At 51.9% G+C, this 23,468-nt stretch overlaps 1 protein-coding gene across 2 annotated transcripts; it reads right to left on the bottom strand.

The window, feature by feature from the left end:
• Nucleotides 1-446: 446 nt before the first annotated feature.
• On the bottom strand, nucleotides 447-23,363 carry TGFB3 (transforming growth factor beta 3). Of its 2 annotated transcripts, XM_028101495.2 has the most exons (8): nucleotides 22,145-23,361; nucleotides 21,639-21,786; nucleotides 13,848-14,011; nucleotides 13,429-13,558; nucleotides 8,119-8,226; nucleotides 6,207-6,378; nucleotides 3,262-3,415; nucleotides 447-2,411 (listed from the first exon to the last, which is right to left on the bottom strand). In XM_028101495.2, the coding sequence occupies exons 2-8, from the start codon at nucleotides 21,742-21,744 to the stop codon at nucleotides 2,253-2,255; spliced, it is 993 nt and encodes a 330-aa protein (XP_027957296.1). In that variant the 5' UTR covers nucleotides 21,745-21,786; nucleotides 22,145-23,361; the 3' UTR covers nucleotides 447-2,252. The 2 variants fall into 2 exon arrangements, with proteins under 2 accessions (XP_027957296.1, XP_027957291.1); XM_028101490.2 differs by having other exon boundaries at nucleotides 21,639-23,363.
• Between the last annotated feature and the right edge of the window lie 105 nt (nucleotides 23,364-23,468).

Here is a 23,468-nt window from a genome sequence, read left to right as displayed (position 1 = left end):
TTTTTTAAAATCGCTTTTTATTTATTTTTTTTATTATGTTCAGATAAACACTTGGGTGTTTCTCGTGCCCACTGAAACTTGAGAATAGCTGCCACAAGTGAAGAGACTCTGCAGCTTAGGATAGCACTGGCCCATGGCCAAAGGGCTGGGCACACTGCATCCCCTCTCTGGGCCCGCTAGCTCCCTTGGGTAAGATGGGCCACAGTCCCAGCAGCCATGATTTTAGGGCAGGGATACAGCCCCCCAAGTACATTGGAAGTAAATGGGTGCCACAGGGGATGAAGCCTGAGAGAGAAGCTCTTAGAATTGGCTGGGCATGGACAAAGCAGGAAAGAAAGTCTTGACCAAACTCAGGAATTCAATTCGGGAGAATTCCAGAAGGAGCAAGCACACACACACACACACACACACACACACACACACACACACACACACACACACACACACACACACACACACTTCAACCTGCAAATTTTAGCTTCAGATAGACTTTTTCACCAATGGTAAGGTGATCTCAATAGAGGAACGTGTTTTTTTGGGAGCTGCTAAATGGTTCCTCATGCATTGCAGATGGTTGCTTCAGGTGGACATTAATATCACAGAATTCTGCATTGCTCTGGGATCTGCGCCCGCAAACAAGAACTATGGGATTGTACTTCCTCGCCCTCTCCCATCCCCAAATCACTGACAAAGGGGTTCCTGGCAAGTTTACCCCGGTAACAGAATTAGCCTCATATTCTTCGGCCATTTACCACAGACAGTTTCTCTAATTCTCAACTGATTGGGAGGGTGAGATTAAATTTTCAAAAATGATGATGTTCGTAACTTAGAGGGCATGTACAAACAAACACATTTCCACAGGCAAGGGTTCACCCCAAATGATTTTTGCCCAGAGTTAAATGTAGGGCAAATTCATACAACTTTCTGCAAATCTGAGCCACTGCCTCTGTGTGTCTGAGAACAAAATACTCCACAAGAAGGAAGGGAACACAAACAGTTCAGTCTTCTCAAATGGCAGAAGGCAGGACAGCGTCCCACTGTCCAGGGTACTCACACTAAGCAATACATTCGCTGTTCGAGACTCTCTGCCCCAGGTACCAGTGACCTCTGGTTAGTAGACATGAACGTGGGATTAAGAAAAGAGTAATCAAGGATATTTATCCAGTCAGACTTACACCTTAGAATAGGCTTTTACTGTTCTAGAGACAATCTTCCAGAAGATGAAATGATCCAATATTCCCCAAAAATATTTATTCATACAAAGATTTTGAGAGTAATATTTGTATTTGTCTTTATAGCTCAGTCTACGTGTCTGGGGCCAAGTCATCGTGTGGCGCATGTGCGACCTCCCCGCACGCCTCACCCCGTCCTAGCACCTGCTTCCAGGAACACCAGATGGACACAGGGTCTGGGGTGAGGGGATCCCTAATGCCCCAAGACTGCACAGACCCCAAATCCAAATATGTGCGCCCGGACCTGGAAGGTGTCTAGCCAGATGTCCGAGGGGAAATACGATTGAGGAAGAAGGCGAGAGGAGGGACCCAGAGGGCAGACAGGAGAGTGTTCATTCCCACCCTCTGCTTCTGAGTTCAGCGTATCCAGATGGCCCCATAGAGTTGACGGCCCGGGAACTACCTTCCCTGGATTTTTCTCCCTGTAATGACCCTTGGTGCTGTTGACTGATGTTGAGAGGACAATTTGCCAAAATAACAGATTCGTCCTTAATCCAGGTAGTAGGAGATACAATTCTGGGACTTTGTCTAGGCAACCTGTCTGAAGGAAAATGCTTGCCTTGTATAATGTAATCCCGATTCCCTAGAGCAGGCGTGGGGCAGCGCTGAGCACATCTGACCTCAGAAGTGTCTTCTGGCCTGGCGCTGTCCCGGCCGTTCTCTGCCCTTCCTCCTCCCTAGGGTACCGCAGGTCCATTGCCGCGTGATGCGTCCCGTGTCGGCTTGCTACCCCTCTTCCTCTGTCCCCACCACCTCCAACTACGTCACAGAAGATCTGTGTGTTCTGAAGAATTGGGCCTTCCCCTAACCAAACCCACACTTTCTGTACCACAGTGATTCTCAGAGCCAGCACGAAGGAGAAATGTCCCAAAAGGGAACTTCCGTCTCAGCCATCTGCCTGGAGCCGAAGGTTGGGGGCTCCAGGCCTCTAGGTGAGGTCTGTTGCCTTTGTGTTTCCCGAGGAGCAGGCGGTCAGGCGGTGGCAGTCCTCTGTCCTCTCTCTCTGTCGCAGGCAGGGTCTCAGCTACACTTACAGGACTTGACCACCATGTTAGACAGCTGTTCCACCTTGGGGGTCCTCCCAACATAGTACAGGATGGTCAGGGGCTCCAAGTCCTGGGGCACACAGCAAGGTGAGGCAGAGGCTTCAGGATTCAGAGTGTTGTACAGTCCCAGCACCTGGGGAGGACAGGTCACTTAGAGGGCGGCAGGCCAAGCCTCAGGCCCAGAGCCCTCTCGCATGTTCTGGGGGCTGCTCTTTCGGTTTGGGTAAACACCCGTACTCGAGTGAGCATTATCAGGGTAAGCTGAGAACAACTAATGGGCAACTTTAAACAGATCATGAAATATTCTCTGCTGTTAAGAAACACTCCTCTACTGGTTTTGCTAGCTCTAACTGGTCGCTTCGGTGAGAACTGATCCCATTGAACGCTGCTTTGGGCCATTTAGTAAGCGCCAGAGTGTGCGGCCCCAGACAGCAGGCAGTTAAGGGTGAGCTGTCAGGAGCCATGTTTCACAAATGGCTGCCCTATTTCTGAGTCCCCTTGAGGGAAAGAAAGGCAAGTGAGTTTCAGAGGCCTGACTTCCCCCCCCCCCCCTCGCTCCCCTTCTCTTCCCATTGTTTCGTATTAGCTGCTTCTGTGTGCTTTGCATGGTCTTTCAGAATGTCTTTTCTATATCCAAGAGGCTGGAATTCCCAGAGTCCTTCCGCCAATGGCAGAAGCCTTTCTGCCCCAACATCCCTTGCTAGCTGTGTGCGCACATCTCTGACCTATAGGGTGTGCTGGGACAGTGAGTTAATTTCCAGAATGGCACAAAAGCTTGACAGAACAAATAAAAAGGCTGGTTGAAACCGTGGAGGAAATTTTAAAGGGCAGAATGTGGCAAAGTAGAGTCGGGCCAGGGTGCCAAGATCAGAACCTTCAGCAAAGGGATTTTACTCGCACCGGATCATCATTCCCTCATTCACCATTCAGTCCTCATGCATTCGTGTGAATGTGTCCCACATGGCGTGAGCACCGCTCCATACCGTGCTGTGGGTTGTGTCCGCGCTGCGGAGGTAGGGGCAAGGGCCGGAGCAGAAGTTGGCGTAGTAGCCCTTAGGTTCATGGACCCATTTCCAGCCCAGATCTTGTCGGAAGTCAATGTAGAGAGGGCGCACACAGCAGTTCTCCTCCAAATTGCTACAACAAAAAAACATTTATAGACCACCAACCTGAAGGAAACCACCAATATGAAAAACTTCACCAACGGCCCTCATATTTGTACCTGGAGTCCTTCCTGGTCATCCTAAGAGGTGGCCCTAATCAATGGAATCCTAGGTTCCAGTGCATTGAGCAGTATGTACCATAAAAGCATCTTCTTGTGTTGAAGACCATGATCCCAAGAACATAATAGGCAGATACAGATGACGCATAAGGAGGAGAAAAAAGGCAAAGGTGGTCCTGCCCCCTTTTATATCGTAGATCAAAGCAGAGACATGAATTGCTTCACATAAAACCAAGCACTGAATGTTCTTAGCCAGCTCAGCTTTGTTGAGGGTGGTTTTATTGTTACCTTCCTAATGAGCACGCAGCGAGACATGAACTCTAAGCTCATGCAGCTTACATTCTACAGTAGACTGCTTAGACCAAATCTAGAGGCCGTCGAATCAAAACAAAGCGTATCTTTCTGTTAGACTCGTGACTCACCCCAAGTGTGATCATCAGGCCATTTCAATTCTGTTCCCTGCAGAAATCCATTTGGCAATAACCATTGCCAAGTGGGCATCTAGCCTGTACGTCAATGTCTGCTGCGACCTAGAACTTACTACTTCCAAAATCTGGCTTCTTGTAGGTTCCATGGGTGAACCATGGCAAACATTCCGGTTATCTGTCTATTCAAAAGCCATTCCTACCTCCCTTCTCCCTTGCCACCTCCCATTACAAAGTCTAGACCACCAGATACTCATTTTCCTGGCCTCTCTTGCAGGGAGGGGTGGTCATGTAAGCCAGCGATGACCAATCAGACATAAGGAGAAGTATGCAGGGGGTAAGGGCAAATTCTGGCAAAAACAGTTGATTCTTTATAGAAGTCACAGATGGAAGAGGAAAGCCACCAGCTCTGCCTCATCCCCCTTCTTCTTGTCATGAACACAGGCTACCTGGAGCGTTAGCAGTCACCGTTGACCCTAAGCAAGAAGATGAAAAGCAAGCCAACGTACTAAGCGTGGCAGACTGCGGAGGGAGAGCCTGTATTCCCAATGGCATAATTAGGCAGCCAGACCAACCCTGAGCCTGCTGCTACAGGCTTCTTGTGAACAAGAAATCCTCTGTGGTTTAGGCCACTGTTCCCTGCGGCCAAGAGCATCCATTCCTAACTGATTATGAGCCATACAGAACGAGCCTACAGGCCAGCCTTCCGACAGTTGGCGGCCAACTACATTACCTCTACTACACCTTCAACCTCGACCTCCCTAGTGCACTCAGTTGCTCCTTATAAGACATGGTTTTAGGTCTAAAAATTTCCTAATTCATTCTCCCCAGCTCCGTTCAGGCATCCCCTTCTCCAGCCAAACTGACCGATTCGTGTTCCTTCCTTCCTCCCGCCTCATCCCTACATGCCCAAACCTCACTCATCTGCACCCTTCTGAAGCCTTCCCTGCATCCACAGATGAACTTGTTGCTCCAGATTCTTAAAGCACTCTATCCTTCGGACCTTCTCGTAGATGTGGTCATTTTCTACCTTTAAGTAACTGCTGTGTGTGCTTTATCATCCCTGCCCTCTCATAAATGAGGAACTAAACTAAATAAGAGAAGAGGCTCTTTCTTTTTCTCTCTTCACAGTGGCTACCTACCACTTCCGAATTAGTTCATTAATTTCTCCAGCTCGAATCTCCCTGGCACGTGGAGACTGCCCTATTTCCCCTCACCCAGGAGCATCCTTGGACAGTTCACAGGGACCTGAGCACTTCTTTCATGGGAAGCCCTGCATTCAACTGGTGCAGCCCCTCTGGAAAACAGTATGGAGGTTCCTCAGAAAGTTAAAAATAGAATTACCCTACGACCCCGCAATGGTACAACTAGGTATTTATCCGAAGGATACAAAATACAGATTTGAAGGGGCACGTGCACCTTGATGTTTACAGCAGCATTATCAACAACAGCCAAACTGTGGAGAGAGCCCAAGTGCCCATCGACAGATGAACGTCTAAAGAAGATGTGGTGTATCTATACAGTGGAATGTTACTCAGCCATCAAAAGGAATGAAAGCTTGCCACTTACAATGACATGGTTGGAGCTAGAGAGTATTAGGCTAAGGGAAATAGTCAGAGAAAGACACCATATGATGTCACTCATATGTGGAATTCAGGAAACAAAACAGATGAACATATGGGAAGGAAGGGAAAAAGAGAGAGAGAGGGAAGCCAATCATGAGAGACTCTTCACGATAGAGAACAAACTGAGGGTTGCTGGAGGGAGGCAGGTGGGGGATGGGCTAGATGGGGGATGGGCATTAAGGAGAGCACTTGTATGATGAGCACTGCGTGTCGTATGGAAGTGATGAATCACTAAATTCTACGGAAACCAGTATGACACTATATGTTAACCAACTAGAATTCAAATACACAAAAAACAAAGGAAGTTCTGCATTCATCTGCCCCACACAAAAACACACCGTAGAAGTACTTTACAAAACACAATAACTACAGAGAGGCTTCGGCCAAGTCTCTGCGATCCAAACTGTCTTAGCAACACTCTCCTCCTCATTTGCTTCAGCCAGGCCCTCACAGAGCTGGGCTGTGGAAAAATGGGGGCTTCCAGAAAAACAGGAAGACGTGAGTAAGAGCTTTTAGATCTTCTTTCCTGGAGATGGTTGTGACTAGCATCCAGGACCCCCCCAGTTGGCACAGCTTCGGCCTGGGGACTGAGCCCCTGAAGGCATACAGTAAATGCTGCCTCAGGAGTTGACGGTCGTGAGTGGGCCCAAGCTCACCGGAAGCAGTAATTGGTGTCCAGGGCCCGCTTCTTCCTCTGCCCGCCCTGGCCTGGGTTGTCCAGCCGGTGCGGGGGAATCATCATGAGGATGAGGTGAGGGTTGTGGTGGTCCTTCTGCTTCTTGAGGCGCCCTAGATCCCCACGGCCATGATCATCCTCACTGTCCACACCTGCAGAGGGGAAGAAGGAGGACAATCTCCTGTCTGAGGAGGGCAGAGTGGAGGCGGGCTTCCTGTGGCACCCCGTCACGGCCCTGCAAGGGCAAGGCATCACGCTCATGTCAGGCTGCAGGAAGCGGAAGGAGAAGACCAGGGAGAGGAACGCACAAGACACCTGGGGTCGGATCCCCTCATGACTCCAGCGTCTAAGTCGTCCAGAGAGCAGAGAGCCCTTCCCAGATGCTTCCTGGGATCTCGGGGCCAAGAAGCTTCCGTGAAACACCCCAGGCAGCTAGCTAACACATTGCTTTGGGCTGTCCGTTTAGATTCCGAGACTTAGAATCTTGGGGTGTGAGTTTCCTCGTATGCTCTGAATTGGTCAAGAAAGCCCCGAAGTCCTCCCTATAATGTGAGGCGTCTCGGTTTAAGATGCCTTTAATGGGAGCCGGAGGAGCTAGATTGCTTGCTTAATCATTAACGGGCACATGCGAGAGTAGTTTCAAGGTGTTTCCACTGTAACACTCAGAGAAGATACCAAGGAATGTGATCCACAGATTTAGCACACAAACTCTGCGGCTGGTGGGGAGACCCTCCTATTTCATCTGGAAAGGACAAGACTGAGGACTGAATTAGACCGAGTCTCAACTAAAGGAGATCTATTTTGTGACAGGCAATTGCCTGCTGTTGTCCATCTCCACCAAGGGCAGGAACACGAGGAGCTTAATTTACACAGTGACGGAAGGGACTTGGACCCCACGAAGGCGCACTAGGACCGTCAGACAAATGGGAGGCCTGGATCTAAAATTCCCTTTTCTGAGAATCTTTATGAACAAGATAACTATTTACAGAGTGGGAGGATTTCGTCCTGACCTGGCCTGTAGCTAAGGACCCCAAAGGTCTTCTGAGCTCTGAGGTTCTGTGATTAGGACGTCAAATGCTTGGCTTTAAAAAAAAAGGGGGGGCCTGAAGTCAGGCCCACGAAGGGTAAGAGGTCTGCCCAGGGCTGGCAGCCAAGAGAGGGGGCACCTCTTCCCAGACAAGCCTCTGACCTCATGCTCTGGCGTGCTTGGTTTGATCTTGAGGAACCACCTGGCTTTGGGTGTGCCTCAGTTATCCAAAATGGGACTATTCAAGGAAAGAGAACATCCCTGAAATCCAGAGACTGTCCAGAGATTGAGCGTCTTAGAAACAGACTGGAAAACCAGAAAAGACTCTCAACTATTTCTCCATCTTAACACAAATACCCTGAGCCCCAAAGCAGTCATTCAAACCCAGATGACTCCTGGGTGGGGATCCCGTGGCCTCTGTAACATCTGGAAAGTTCAGGAGTCAGGACACCTGTATTCCTGGTCACTGCAGTTCCTTTTTTTTAGGGAAGGGGAAGACGACTATTTGTTGAGCATTTGTGGCACTGTGTTTTACATTTGTTATCTCATTTAATTTGCATGATAACCCTCCGAAAGTTGTATTCTCATCTCCGTTTTAGTGACTGAGCTCAGAGAGGCAGACCCGTTGGCCTCCATGATGCACCACTCTTCCCAAGGTTACACTGTCTTCCAGATGCTAACATACTCTATCAACTGAAAGTCACACGCCTTGCCTTTAGAGCAAAGCAGAATTACTCCAGTATAAAATAGTTGGCCGTCTCCGTGAGGGAGTTCGGTTGCTTTTCTTGGGGCCTGGTTGGGGTCTCCTGTTCTGTCTTGCCTCATCAACCGCCCTCCACCTACTGTATACCATCCATTTTGTTACCTTTGAATTTGATTTCCATCACCTCATGAATGTTTTCCAGGATGTCTCCATTGGGCTGAAAGGTGTGACATGGACAGTGAATGCTGATTTCCAGACCTAAGTTGGACTCTGCAAAACAAGACGTGGAATCAGTGAGAACATTCTTTATGTGATGGGGAAGCGTGCCCATCACCGTGCACGGTTGGCCAGGGCCTCTGCTCCCACAGGCAGTCACAGGAGCTGAGTAATGCTGAGGGACACAGGAGACAGAAGGTGCCAAAGCTCGAGTGGACCTCCACACGTGTTACCATACTGCAGGTGTTTCTGTTACGTATGAATAACCGGATAAAGGCACAAATTAAGGGGCATTATAAAGGAGAATTTTCCTTTTTTTTAGAAGATTTATTTATTCGAGAGAGAGCAAGTGTGGGCGCGTGTGTGCGAGCGGGGGGAGGGGCAGAAGAAGAGGGAGAGAGAGAATCTCAAGCAGACTCTGCTGAGCGTGGAGCCCGATGAGGGGCTCGATCTCAGGACCCTGAGATCACGACCTGAGCCGAAACCAAGAGTTGGACGCCTAACCAACTGCACCACCCAGGCGTCCCAAAGGAGAATATTCATAGTCATCTATTTTCAAAGGATGGTATTGGGAAAAAAACTGTCACCTGCCTACGTGAGGACAAAAGAATGAGGGCACAAGAAGGAAGAAAAACAACCACCACACTACCTAGGTGTTTGTTGGGAGAGGAGATACCCGAGCCAAGCTGCTGAGGCAGGATGAAATGGGAAGCAGGGGAGGAACCGGGAGAGGCCAGGGAAGGGGGCTCACTGAAGAACTTTGGAGCAGAGAAGCTGTGATTCAAAAGGCCACGAATTCCACCAGATGGAAGGAAGATGGCAGAGTCTGAGCCATAGGATTAGAAGTCAGGAAGCAATGCTAGAGGCAAGGTCACCGGCAGACAAACAGCCAAATCCGTCTATGGGGAAGATGCCAGCCTCTCCGCCAGGGCCATGACTATGGGTGTAAATGGAGTGGTAGTTTCCAGAGGACAGAAAATGAAAATCACAGTTACGTTTGGCCATATTTTCTTAAGGGATAAGGACAGAATGAGGTCAAAGTTACTTGGAAGTTTCTTCTCTGGGAATCCCTGTTCAGTTAATGGGGAAGCTGGAGACGTGGATGGCTCACTGGGGGAAAACGAGCCACTCAGGAAGACCGTTGTGAAATCAGAGCACAGGCCGGAGGAGATGGCCAAGGGCCAAGGGCCCGGATGACACGAGCTCGGAGAGAACCAGCAGGAGGAAATGTGGAGATGCCAGGGTTTGCTGACAGATTCTCTGGTGCAAGAAGGCCAGCTGGGGCCCTTTCTCCTATTGGTGGTGTTTGCGTTTTACTAAAATTGGGGAAGCAAGGAAATTAGTAAAACGGGTCGAGTAAAGTGGAGGGAGAAAAGGAGGAATAAGAAGAGACACATTTGAACTGAATCCAGAAGTTTTGTGCAGGGAAACTAGGAAGGGTCTGGTATCATGTCAATTCTGGTGGGTCAGACTCAGCTAGGGAAGCTCTGATGACCCAGAGGCAGCAGCAATCTGTGCTGTGGGAAAGGTCATGAGGAAAGGACCCTTCTGGCTTCAGGATCAGCATCTCAGCAAGCTGATCGATTTACTGTGCCCCGGGCCACCCTCGTTCTGTGTGAGCATCCAGCCCTGGGACCAACCTGAGGTCATCTTGAAATCTGGTGTCATCAGGGAAAACCCCAGAGTTTTGCAAGCCAGCTCAGCACCCTTCTCACGCACAGAATGCCTCAAGCCCAGGGGTTCTGGTCACCATTAAGCAGGCCAGGATCCCTTCTTCCATAAACTCCAGAACTCAGTCTCATCCGTCCTCCTCCAAACCAGGGCAGCCTCTAGGACACACTGATGCTTGCTGAGCTTGAAGATTTCGGTTCCAGAAGGTTAGCTTTGGTGGGGAGCGAGGGGGCTATGATAACAAGGAAGCCGATGCCCAGCCAGAGAACAAGAAGTAAAAAGAGACGGAGTCAGGGGAGTATCTTCTTCCTGGTTGAAGGCCATTGAAAGAATGAACCGGGGTGGCTGAAAAGGGCTGCAGAGTGTACTTCCTATTACCCAGAAGGGCTCAAGCGAGGCCAAGGGACTTGTCCTGGTATGGACAAGTTCTGTGATTCTGTGAGTTAGAAAGTCAAGGTGCAAGGGCACCTGGGTGGCTCAGTCGGTTGAGTGTCTGACTCTTGGTTTTGGTTCAGATCCTGATCTCACGGGCTGTGAGATCGAGCCCCACACGGGCTCCACACTCGGCAGGAATCTGCTTGAATATTCTCTCTCTGCTCCTTCCCCTGTGCATGCTCATGTGTGTGTGTGATCTCTCTCTCTCTCTCTCCCCCTTCCCCCCGCCTCAAATAAATAAATAAATCTCAAAAAAAAAAAAAAAAATAGAAAGAAAGTCAAGGTGCAGACACGTGTTGGGGACAGTTAGGGTTAGGGGACAGGTGGTAGTGTGAGATGGCGGCCTGGCTTGGCCAACAGGCTCTGTGTAGGTAGAAGACTCAGTGACGGCAATAGTCACCAGCATTTGTTGAGCATTACGTGTTAAGCGCCGCTCTAAGACTTTACGTGCTGTAACTCATTCAATGAGGCTTAGAGAATTCAATGGCTTGCCCAAGGTACCCAGCCAGTAAGTGGGGAGAGCCAAGATTCAAACACCTGATGCCTGAGCCACACCCCTAACTGTTAGAGACAAAGAGGGACAAAGAGGGGGCAACAGAGACCACCAGGGAAGGCGCCTGGGTTTTCCCAGTGTCCCGGCTCTCCTGCGCTGTGATGCTGGCTGCGCTCCCTCCCCGGGCCGCTAGGGGGTGTCTGGCTCTGTACGGGGAGAAAGTGCAGACCATGAGGAGAAGCAGCACAAGGGTATGAGGACCTGGGTCCCCTAACTCTGGGTAGGGCTCCAGACAGTTCTGGGACCCAGAAGGCAGGCTGGCATGCTGGTGCACAGGAGGCTCTCAGATGTTTGCTGAATGAATACAAGACCAGACATGTGACTCGGTTTCCCCATCAGTCCACACCACCAACTGCACCATTTGGAGTCCATCTGCTGCCTAGTTCGGGGCCACGAACTCTGAGGAGACTCACGAGCTCTGCATAAGTAAAGGTCTGTGTGGGATTCCCCTGTGCAAGGGGTGGGAAGCATCTGCCTAACTAGGAACTGAAGGTTCCAATGAAGAACTAACCTCAGAATTGGCAGCAGTGGGGATGGTGGGTGGGGGACCCACAGGTTTTATTACGAAATTATCTTTTTGATGTCTCAAGGAAGATGGAAATCATTCTCAGCGCAAACTTCTCATTGAGCTCTGCAGCTGGGAAAATAAGAACTCCTTCAAGTGCCCAGGGCTTCAAAGAAATCCAGGTGGAGCTGATCAAGATCAGACAGAGAAGCTAAGAGATGAATTTCCCCAGCCTTTCCTTTCTGCAGCCATGTCAGGCTCTAGGCGGAGTGCCGTCTGAGTCAGAATTCCCAACTGTGCTGCCGAAGGCACATCCCGGTCCCGTGGGTGCTCCTAGGCTTTTGCCTTTGTGCTCAGTAGGGGAGATGGGACAGAATTCCCGGGTAACCCTGGAGTTGAGGCAGGACCTCCAGCCCATGATCAGCCGGCTCGGCCGGGATGAGGGTTGGCAGACTCAGATGCCTCCCGACCCCGGGCAGGTCACATAAGTGAGCAAAGCAAGCCAGCGGATCATGCTCAATGGGGACTGCCAGCCTCACTCTTGGGGGAACAGCAGGGACTGGAGAGCCTATGGGGACGTGAAGAAGGCGGGCCCCACCTCAGGAGGTGGCCCCTACTCATCTCCCATGGATCGTCACCGGGAAATCGTCCAATTTTTCTAGAAAATCCAGAAGTCCAGGTTTTATGTGAAATCTCCTGACTTGAAAAATAGGAACTGTTGACCATTACTTAAATTTAAAACATCATGTAGGCCAGGCCTTAGTGCTTTAACACCAAAACACCAGGACAAGTTTCCCAAAATATCAAGGACAAGAAAGGACCCACCTGCTCCAGGGACTCTGGACATCAGCATGTGGATGGACTGTGCCCCCACGGCAGCTGATGACAGAATAAAATTCTGGGCAAGACGGGGAGAAGGAACAGATGGGCCCACCACAGGCACTCCCTCCCCACCGAGCATCAGTCCGGGCAGTACCCCCGAGTAAAGAAGGGCAGGAACAGAGACAGACAACAAAGCCCTATCATCTCCACGCCCACGGCTACCGCCCCAGCCCAAGCACAAGCCCCCACTGCTCTCATCCGGGCGGCTGCGGTGGCCCCTAGCTGGTTTTCCGGCTCCTTCCTTTGACTTCATGGCAACCAGAGGGGTCTTTTTTTTTTTTTTAAGATTTTATTTATTTGAGAGAGAAAGAGAGCACACAGGAGAGTATGAGTGGGGGCAGAGGGGAGGAGCAGAGGGAGAAGGCGAAGCAGACACCCTGCTGAGCAGGGAGCCCAACATGGGGCTTGACCCAGGACCCTGGGATCATAACCTGAGCCCAAGGCAGACAGATGCTCCACCACCTGAGCCACCCAGGCGCCCCCAGAGGGGTCTTTTAGAGATACAAACCAAATCACCTCACTCCATATCCCATCCCTGCTTATAATACTGCAGGGTTTCTCATCACACATGGAATAGGTCCTCAAACCTGACCATGGCCTTACAGGTCCTAAGTCATAGGGCCCCAGCTACCTCTGGCACCCAGCTCACTCCATTCTAGACCATCAGCCTGCATGCCGCTGTCAGATCAAATCACACCTGCTACCGCCTGGGGGGCCTGCGCCTCCCCACCTCCTCTGCCCAGCACATCCTTATTCTCACCTTCACACGCTGGCCCTTCTCATCCCTCGGACTCAGTGCACACATTCCCGCAGGCAGAGAGCCTCCCTGAGCACCGTGTGCCGGACCCCACCCGTCACTGCCGCAGGGTCCTCTTCCGATGTCTTGTGCTCATCCCTGAAGTTCCCACTCATCAGTCTGTTTTCTTGGTTACTGTGTGTCTCTCCCATCGGAACGATAGCCCCATGGGAAACGGACCTCCCCGGTCTTGTTCACTGCTGTATCCGCCCCCCCAAGCCCGGCCTGGCTGAGGGAGCATTTCCATAAATGTGGGTTGAGTGAATGAATGGAGGACACAGTGAGCCAGTGGCAAAGCTAGGGTTTGAACCCAGATCTGTGACTCCTCTAGTTTTGTCCTGTTCCTTCTATATCGTGAACCACCAAGGGACCTTGAGGTGCGTTCCAAAACGCTCAGACTAAGAGTCAACCTACCTCTTCTCAAGAGCCACTCACGCACAGTGTCAGTGACATCAAAGGACAGCCACTCGGCGGTGCCCCGTGTGGGCAGATTCTTGCCGCCGATATAGCGCTGTTTGGCAATGTGCTCATCGGGCCGGAGTATCTAGAGGGCAGAGAGAGGATTAAGTACCCCGGGCCAGAACAAGCACCGCGGCCCCGGTCACAGTGCAGGAGGCCGGGTGAGGAGAGCAACGGGAAACTAAAAATTCCTGAAGGCTCCTGCAAGCCCCTCAGTTAACGCTTCACCCTCTCCAGGACAGACACAGATGGAGAGAGTCCCAGAAGGTGGGATTCACAACCAGGTCTGCTGATCTCTGCGGGCAGGGGAGGCCCAAAATGGTAGAGGAGCTGGCTCTCCCATTTGTGTGGCTTCTGTTCCGGGAGGCGCTCACCTGGAAGAGCTCGATCCTCTGCTCGCTGCGCTTGGAGCTGGGGTTGGGCACCCGCAAGACTCGGAATTCTGCTCGGAACAGGTTGGTTCCATTTTTCTCCACTGAGGACACGTTGAAGCGGAAAACCTTGGAGGTGATTCCTTTGGGGCAGACGGCCAGCTCATCTAGGAGATCAAGCAAGCGGGGAGAGGGGCAGTGTGAGTGAGACCCATAGGAGCCAATGTGCTGCCCACGGACACTCGCCAGGAGGCCAAGGTCCCATCCATGACCTCCCTAGAGGCTCGACAAGGCCTCAGGCCTAAAGGTAGGGACAGAGGTAGATCTTGGTGGCCCTGGAATCACACACAGGCCTGAGCCAGGAGCAGGGAGACCCGGAAGCTCCAGGACATGGCGCCAATGACTGGCCAGTCAAAGACAATCACCCCTCCTCCCATGGCCTCAACATCCCAGCCCGGCAGGCTCTCCAGCCTGCTTTCCTGCTCTTTTAGAAAACATAAGGCTCAAAAGATCGCGGCAAGTCCCCCGAGTAGTTTAATCGTCTCACAGCTGTTTGACCCATTCATGCGCTCGTTCCTTCAGGCATTCGTTCATTTATTACATGTGTATTGAGCCCATACAGGTGTGCCAAGCACAGTGCTGACAATGGGAAGCAAAAATGAAGAGCCGTGCCCCTGCCTTCAAGGAGATTCAGGTCCAGGGGAGGATATCAATACAAAGACCCACATAATGGAACCAGCAGGAAAGTGCTGAGGGCCTTTGGAGAAGCCCAGGAGTTGCTGCAATCCGATCAGAGTAGGGAGACAGCAGGGCGCACGTGATGCAAAGAGGTACCATTTGATCTGGGTCCTGCGGGAGGAAAGGGTTTGAGGATGGAGAGGGAGGGATTTTCCATGGAAGGACTGCAGGAAACACAGCAGGGAGGGGAGGAGGTGCATGTGTACAAGACGACCTGAAGCAACCAGGTGAGGGCCCCGCAAGACGAGGTCAGGACAGCCGACTGGGGCCTCCCCATGGGGAGGCTGAAATGTCAGACCGAGAGGCTGGATTTTATCCCATCAGCAGTGGGGAGCCATGGAAGGTGCTAGAGCAGGGCAGTGACATAATTAACACTGTGTTTTAGACCCACTGAGGCAGCATCGCTATGGCAAAGAGCCCACATCTCAAGCCTGGTAGACCCACAGACGTTTCTTCAGACAGAGCTTGGCCATCCCTAGTGGCTCTTTTCTAAGGGTTTCTGTCCTTGACAGCCCATGCTATACCAGCCCCTGTCACCCTGCTGGCCTCTTCACCCCTGTCCACAGGACCCACGGCCGCAGATGTTCTTTGCCACACCTCAGTGCCCAAAGAGAAAAGAAAGCTCCTGTCTTTTTCTCCTGTACACTTCACAACCTCAAGGTCGGAGCAGCATTGACACCCAGAGAAAAACTTTCTACACAAATGGTAACAATAGCCAGAACTTGAAATTCAAGCTCAGACACCCAGATTCCACACATAATGGACACGGCTGGAATGAGCTCATAATCACCCCGAGGGATGGTGTAGGAAGTCACGGACAAGGCGGGAAGGATCGGAGGCCTGGAAATAAGCAAATGCGCTACTGATCTTTAGGAAAGGATGAGTGAGTGTTTCTGGAAATTGCCATCTGGTGGGCCTGACACTGATTCTTAGAAAATTAATGGAACAGATGTTAGGAAAACAAATGTGTGAATGCCGGCTAACGAAGCCCTGATTAATAACTGGCTTCAAAACACAAATACTGCCAACTATTCCCTAAACCGTGTCAGACAGAACCAGAAGGAGGCATCAGTGATAGCAATTTAATTGTTCAGCTTGCCAGTCTGGAAGGCTCTGGACACGGATAAGCGCGCGGACTGGCAACCCTCTCGAGCACCGACACGCTTGCTCCCTGAAGGAGCTGTCATCGATGCGGCTTCAGTTAGAACAGTCCCTCCAGTAACTGCTGAAAGAGGGAGTGGGGTGTGTCCGTGTTGCTGTGGAAAGGAAAATGGAATGGAAAACAGCACGTGCCCGTAAGCAGAGTCAGGGGGGGTCAGGACCGCGGGAGGCCAGGACATGGGGACACTGAGGAGCTAAGATGGTCTTCAGGACACTCTTATAACCATCCCTCTTTTGTTGCTCCCAGCCCATCAGTCAGATAGCTGTTCCCTCAGACGGACTCCTCTTGGTGGGAACTTCAAGGAGATTTCAAGAAGGAGGTGCGAAGGATCTTCTTTAAAAAAAAAAACAGAAACATTTTATTTATTTATTTGAGAGAGAACGCACAAGCAGGGGGAGGGGCAGATGGAGGGGGTGGGGGGCGAGAATCCCAAGCCGACTCTGTGCTGAGCGCGGAGTCTGATGCGGGGCTCGATCTCAGGGACCCTGAGATCACGACCTAAGCCAAAACCAAGGGTTGGATGCTCAACCGACTGAGCCACCCAGGCTCCCTGGGAAGCGTTATTTCTTTTTCTTTTTCTTTCTTTCTTCCTTCTTCTTCTTCTTCTTTTTTTTTAATCACTGGGACCTACAAATTTCTAGCAGAGTTAGAAGGGACATTAGGGGTCATCTAGTGCAACCCTCTTCAGATGAAGAAACCGATGTCCAGAGAGGTCTTGACCAGGGCCACACATAGTTGATGCAAGCAAATTGACAGTAGCAAATAAAGCTCAAACGTACAATCATTAGTGATTACAACAGAACTGCCTAGAAGAGAAAAGAAAATGTAAATATAATCTTCTTGGTAATTAAATCCATGGAATAATGATGATGTTTTAAATAATTGGTGGAACGAGAGTGTAAATAAACAAACTGTAATAACACCACCTTACATTTCACGGAGCTTTTCCTAACTCATCTGACCCTCTAACAATCCTTGAGGAGAATGAGAATAAGTCAAATTGACCATTTTACAAAGGAGAAGAGTGATTGACTTCCCCAAGGTCATGCAACTAGTGGGTGGCAGAGGTGGTATTTGAACCCAGGTCTTCTGATCACCCCTCTCTTCTTAAAGTGGAGCCTCTGGAAGTTGGGGGGCACTAAGAGATCAAATAGTGGAGGCACAGGTTCACTGACAAAATGAAAGCTTCCATGGAGTGGGCCTACAGTTCCAACACAGGCCCAAGCAACAGCCCGTTCCTGCTCAGTTCTGGGGGTAGGCCATGCAGCTGCAGGAAGCTAGTATTATTGAGAGCTGGACTAGAGGGTCCACCTTGAAAATTACATTAGGGCCAACTTTTTCCACTATGCAAAAAATATATATATCTGTGGAGGCCATTTTCTCTTTTTTGCTATAGGGAGAGAAATATAAGCAAAGAATATTCATGTAGAGTCTTCACGAAAAACTGTGGAAACGGCTGACTATGTTTCGACCATGCCTCTTAAAATGTTTTCAGCCACCAGGGCTCCTAGATGTGCCTTTGCTTACATGCATCCTTTCTGCCTGTAAAATCCTGCTGCTCCCAATGGCAGCATGCACACACCAGTGAGGAGCTGCTTCTTCACCCCAGCTGCACATTAGAATCACCTGGAGAGCCTTAAAAACAGATGATTACCTTGGAGTGGGTGGGTCCAGAGCTTCCCCCCCTCCTCCCCCCCCCCCCCCGCTTTCTTTCTTTTCTTTAAAGATCTCCAGATGATTCTAATGCGTAGCCAGGGTTGAGAACCACAGTTTATAGTGCTCTGCAAAGGGTACCATGGCTTCCAGATGTTCTGGAAGTTTGAGAAACGACACTTCAGTGATTTAATCTTTAAATAGGTTGACCTTTAAAATGTATTAGACATGCAGTTTGGCCAATGCATCATTTAAAAAAATTTTGAATTAGAAGCCCATCAATATTTTAAGCCCAGGTTAAAGGTGGGAAATTTCACAAAAAGAGCCAGGTTTTCTGCGCTTCTGGGAAACGGCAAGGTCTAGTGAAGCAGGACCCACATTCCCAAATTTGGAAATCAGCAGGAACTGAGCAGTGGGTGCCTTCTTTGACCAGGGTGTGGGCGCTTCCGGCTCCCCCCACCCCCCCATTGGCCTCCTACACACCCTATTCTCTCCTCAACCCCAAGGCCAAGTGCCCCGTGCGCTTTGTCATGGTGCTGGCGCTGAGGCTTTTCTTCCGGATCCTTTGCATTAACTGTCTAGCCTCTGTGGGCACTTGTGTTTGCAGCCCCTTAAGGAAAGGTTTTGCCCCAGTACACTGAGTGAGTCGTAAGCTTCAGTGGGCTTAAGAAGCGGACCCCACCCACAGATTCTGATTCTGTAAGGGTGAGGTTGGGCCTGGGAAGCCACATGTTTCCCACTCACATAGCCCCTGGACTGTTCTTGGAGAAACACTGACCTAGCGTGCAGAGGGCATTGGCACTGAGAACGAATGAGTTCTTGGGATACGAAAGGTCTTCTGATTTTCAGAATGAACACAATCTAAATGTAGCCTCCAGGAAAGAAAGGCCAACATATCAAGTTTTCTCTTTGCTCAGGATCTCTGGGTTTGCTGGCTGTCTTCGCACCAGCCTCGGATGGAAACAAGAGTCTCCCGCCAGCCATGGATAATTACAGGCCAGAAGTTAAAATGACACCCACACTGTTATCTTGATAACAAGGATGACAAAGGAATGGAGAAGGCTGTGTCTTTCCCCGCCACGGGTGTCAGAGGGAGTCTCTACACAGCCAGCTCCCGGTGAATTATAAAAGGATTTACAGAGGCTTGCCTTCCGTGCGGAGACTGTTGAATCATCCCAGATATATACACAAAATTGTTTCAGCTGCAAGAGCATGTGGAGATTATCTCTGACTTCACAGATGAGAAAACTGGGCTCAGAGAGGTGACCGGTCCAATGCCACCTGGTGTGGCTGCTTAACCAGCTTAAGGCTCTTCATTAGATAAAGAAAACCCTTCTGTTGAATTTGGGAGAACATCTGCGGTGGTATGAGTCTCCTGGCCAAAACAACAGGCAGAGCTCAGAAAGAACACACCCAGTTGGCCCTGTGCGATCTGCCCCCAGGGTTACCAATAGCTCCTGCCCACCCCCCACCCCCTGCTTTGGTCCAATATGTGATTTATTCATATTGTAAGTCAAAGTCCTATTGAAGCCTTAAGGTTAAACGTGGGGCCTGAAATGTTTATTTTACACACCGGCATTAGTGCCTAACAACATGCATTCTGCCGGCAGAATGTCTAGGTTAGAGTCCCTGCTCTTTGAGGCAAATTACTTCACTGATACATGTTTCCGGTTCCTCATCTGTAAGGTAGAGAATCGGGGTTCCTATCTAAGAGGACGGAGCCAGAGGATGGGCTCTCTCCCCTTTGCCCTTTCCCCTGCCCCCCTGGAAATTACTCCTTGCCACATTTTGCTCTCCAGGCTCCCCTATCTCCCTGAGCCACCTCCTGCTGTCACTTCCCGCTGAGTGCCTGCCCACTGGGTACAGAAGCAGACTGGCAGTGACGAAATGTGGAAGGGAACGCGATCTCATCACTTCCCCAGAAGCTCTGGCCCCCAGACCCTGCCAGCGTCCTGCCACAGAACCCGTGCCCCTGCTGGCCATCCCTCATGAGCTCAGGACAGGCTTCCCTTAGGCTAAGCCTCTGAGGATGCCTTTCTGCTCCTGCTCAGCATCTGCCCACTGCCTCCTTTTAATTAGTGTGTCTTCTGCATCTGCCTCTCTGGGGCTGGCTCGGCATCTGACCAGCTGCAGGGTGGGCCCAAGCCATGTCTGCTCCGCCTCTGTGTCACCTCCAACAGCTGCAGAGAGTCTGGGCCTGCTTCCTGTTTGCACCTGCAAGCCTCCACAGCATCACCCGTGTCCCACGGGGCCCTGGCTCCTCCCCAAGATCTCATACAGCATCTTGCTTCCTGGGCCAGATTTGCCCCCAGCCTGACCAGGCTCTGCGGCCCCAGGGCCACCCCCACCCGCCCCAGTTGCAAGGCACTGGTGCCACCAGCTAAGCTGCCAAGCATCCGTGTGCCCTTGCCCTGGCTTTCCCCAGGGCTGCCCACTATATGTGCCCTGAGTCTCTGTACAAAATCGATGTCCACTGGCACCTGTATGCCCTTGCCTGCATCTGGCCCATTCATTCTCTGCTCGGGATTCCAGACTGGACGGGCCCCTAGTGACTCAGCATCCCTCCTCCCTGGGACTCCACCTCCTGACCCGGATCATTGAGGTCCGAGCCCTTCTCCCTCATCCTGGACTCTCTCCAGACCTCTCCTGTAGGCCTCAGCTGTCCATATTCGTGGCCACTGCGTCCTGACTTGGTGGTTGCCCAGGGGTTGGGGGGGTTTCAGCCATCCTGGTGCTGGTGCCTCTGGGACCTGTAGGCCCCCAGCAGACCCTGAGCCAGCCCCACCTGGAGGATGCCAGGGAGAGCGCCTTGTGACTGTACTGTACCGGCTCTGCCTCCTACTCCGGCTTCCGCCCTACACGGTAGCCACATCCTAAGGCAAGGCGCTCCAGGCAGCCACAGGAAACGGAGTGGGAACCCCTCGCCAGGAACCACGGGCTCCTGGAGCTGGCCTGGGCCCGCTCCCAGTAGGGCCTTTTCCACCTTCAGCTAGAGCTGCTCCATCCACCCACCACCTCTTCCTTCTCTTCAGCCGGGTTCCTTTCAACCCCTGACCCCCCTCACTCTGCCCGCTCCCTTCCACCCTCCCGCCCCTACTCCCCACTGGCCAGGTGAGCCTGAGAAGAAGAGGTAGTTGGGGTGGCGAGGACACCTGCTGGTAGGAAAAGCAAACAGAGCTGCTCCCAGAGTCCCTGGCCCAGAGTGGCTCACATTCCTCCTTCTCGGGCTGTCAGTTTCTCAACATCTGCCAAATCTCTCTCTCTCTCTTTCTCTCGTATTGAGGTTTTTTAAATGTCCGTTCAGTAAACACACATGACTCCCACACGTGTACAAACACACACAGAGACATCTCACCCAGAAGCCTCCCAGATTCTCAGCACAGACGGGAGCCTCCTGGGAGGACACACTCCCAGACACATGTCCTCTCTGCACCCACAGCCACACCTCCCACCCACTCTTCCCGTGACACGCAGACACAGAAGGGCGGCCAGCAATCATCGACACGTCCAGAGCCACAACCCTGCTCTCCCCGTGTCCACAGGCCTGGAAGCCGCCCATTTTGAGCCCATGACTCTGTCTACTGTACAAAGCCCGAAAGCACATGTACGTGTGAACAGAGGTGCAACCGTGCTCACGGCTCACGTGGGTCACGTGTGTGGCACTGACCGACGGGCCTGAACAGCAAGAGGCTGCCCCTTGCCTGGGCTTGGAAAAGCTTGACAGACATGAATCTGGGGTAGGTATCCTCTTTTTCCCAAGAACTGGAAAAACTAAACCACAGACGTGTCACAGCGAGTTGCGAAACAGGGGAGAAGACCCAGGTCTCCAGACTCGTGGACCCAGAAGGGCTTTCAAGAGAGCTGGCCCTGGCCCTCCGTGGCACCCGTCCACTCACAGTTACCTAGCCCGTCACACGTGCCAGCACACAGAGGTTAACCGGACAGCACAAGGTAATTCCAAAGTAAAACCAGTCCAGGTTGTGATGCGAGTTCAGCAAGCCACTCGACCCCAGGGCTCCCGGCCTCCCAGAAGCCAAGCCCCCAACCCCCAGCTCTGTCTCCCTCCCCACCCACCCACCCAGGCCCCAGCTGTGCCTCGCACCTCCTGAGCCTGGGTGTGGGTGAACCCAGGGCACCCCCCTCCCCCGGCTCAGAGGCCACCGCTCGGCCCCTCTCTGTGGGACACCCTCCTGCAGTTCAGACCCTCTGGAGCAGACACCCCAGCGAGAATTTGGACTTACTGTGCTCCGCCAGCCCCTGGATCATGTCGAATTTATGGATTTCTTTGGCATAATACTCCGACTCGGTGTTTTCCTGAGTGCAGCTGTCCTCCCTCTCCCCCTGCATCTCCTCCAGCAGCTCCCGGGTGCTGTTGTAAAGGGCCAGGACCTGGTAGGGGACGTGGGTCATCACCGATGGCTCGGGGGGACTGGTGAGCCGGAGTTTGCTCAAGATCTGTCCCCTAATGGCTTCCACCCTCTTCTTCTTGATGTGGCCAAAGTCCAAGGTGGTGCAAGTGGACAGAGAGAGGCTGACCGTGGCAAAGTTCAGCAGGGCCAGGACCACCAGAGCCCTTTGCAAGTGCATCTTCATGCGCAAGCTGGGGAGAGCGGCTGGGGGGGGGGGGCGCTGCTGCGAGGCCCGGCGAGGAGGAGACCCCAGCAGTCGTGCAGAAGGAGGGAGGAAAACCAGGCGGCCTCCCTAGATCCCGAAGACTGAGGCTTGGCAAGAAGGTGCATGAACTCACTGCACTGCGAGAGCTTCAGGACTTCCAGGAAGCACTGGCAACCCTGAGCGCGAAGACGCCGACTGTGTGCCTTGGAGCTCTGGGTCTCTTCTCCATGTGTCTAAACAGGTTCTGCGGGGCTCTGACTCCCAGCAGGCCAGGTGGAGGGCAAGCAGAGGGCTGGGAGGGGTGGCAAGGCAGCTGGGAGTGGGAAGGGAGCTGGAGTTTTTCCTTAGGTAAAAATAAATAGAGCGGATATCTGATATTGCCAAATGCCGCTTGGCGATGGGGAGAAAGTGGGTATTTTAAAGAAGGAGCAGGAGGACCATGGCTGGGTCCCAAAATCAAAATCCTCGCCTTGCCCTGAAGGAGGATAAGAAAAGAGAATGGAAAAGAAAAGGGGGAAAAATGTTTAAAAAAAAGTCAGATAGCCAGTGAGTAGGTGGGGAGAGGCAGGGCTGGGCTGGGCTGGCCCCGCTAAAGGTGGGGGCAGCGCAGGGCACGCTTGTCTCTCGGGCACACCATTCATGCTTTCTCTTTTGTTTACACTTCCTCGGGGGCTTTCTAAATGACTTTGTTCACGCTGCCTCTCGTCTTCATTGGCTGGGAAGTGGGGGTATGTGCAATTGGAAGGCAGGGAGGACAGGCCCCTGGAGAGCAGCCCCAATAATCCACTTGGACGCCCAAGGTCACCAGCACCTCGGCTTGTCTTCTCCCTCGGCCATTGCTTCTGTTCCCTGCTTCTCTTTACAAAAATAAAAAGGAGAAGAAAAAGAAAATAGCAGCCAGGTCCCTGCACGCCTGCTCCGGAAAGCTGTTATTCCTTCTTTCTCAGGCTTCTTCCCCTATCTCTCCCCTCTCTTGCTCATTCCCTTGGCCTTGGCTTTCTGCTTCCCTCCCTTCCTCTCCCTGCTGCTTCTCCCTCTCCTTCTCCCTCTCTCTCTCTCCCTCTCCTCTCCCTCTCGCTCCTCTCCCTCTCTCACACACACATGCACACACACTGCTTTCTCTATTTCTCTCTGCTGAAATTTTATACCTCCCTCCCATGACGTCTCGGGCCCGGGTGGGGGAGGGAGGGACCAGCGCACGCAGCCTCTTTTGCTGCACGATTTTAATGTTTTAAACAGGCACAGGAAAAGCCGAGCCCATTTGAAAAATACTTTGCGAGTCCTCTGGTTCGACGTGGTAACTGAACTTTTTTTCCCCTCTTGGAGTCACTCCTGCTACACGTTGACTGTTTTTCTGGAAAGTTACTCCGACGAATCCCTTCCCTCCTTCTCCCCCAGCTCCTTCGCCCTCTCGCCAGCTTGTCAGCCCGTCCTCTCTCCTCGGCCCGTCTCTCGCT

Source organism: Eumetopias jubatus, unplaced genomic scaffold (assembly GCF_037043125.1).
Source record: "Eumetopias jubatus isolate StellerSeaLion01/CBP00866 unplaced genomic scaffold, mEumJub1_p1.0 scaffold_7, whole genome shotgun sequence".
NCBI lineage: Eukaryota > Metazoa > Chordata > Mammalia > Carnivora > Otariidae > Eumetopias > Eumetopias jubatus.
The sequence above is the reverse complement of the archived record's forward strand: the minus strand, read 5'-3'. Positions and strand labels throughout refer to the sequence as shown.

Coding starts and splice junctions, on each gene's coding strand:
- TGFB3 (XM_028101490.2), bottom strand. CDS start 21,990: ATGAAGATGCACTTGCAAAGGGCTCTGGTGGTCCTGGCCCTGCTGAAC. Junction 14,012..21,638: donor CCAGGGGCTGGCGGAGCACA/GTAAGTCCAAAT, acceptor TTGATCTCCTAG/ATGAGCTGGCCGTCTGCCCC. Junction 3,416..6,206: donor GACACCAATTACTGCTTCCG/GTGAGCTTGGGC, acceptor TTTTTGTTGTAG/CAATTTGGAGGAGAACTGCT.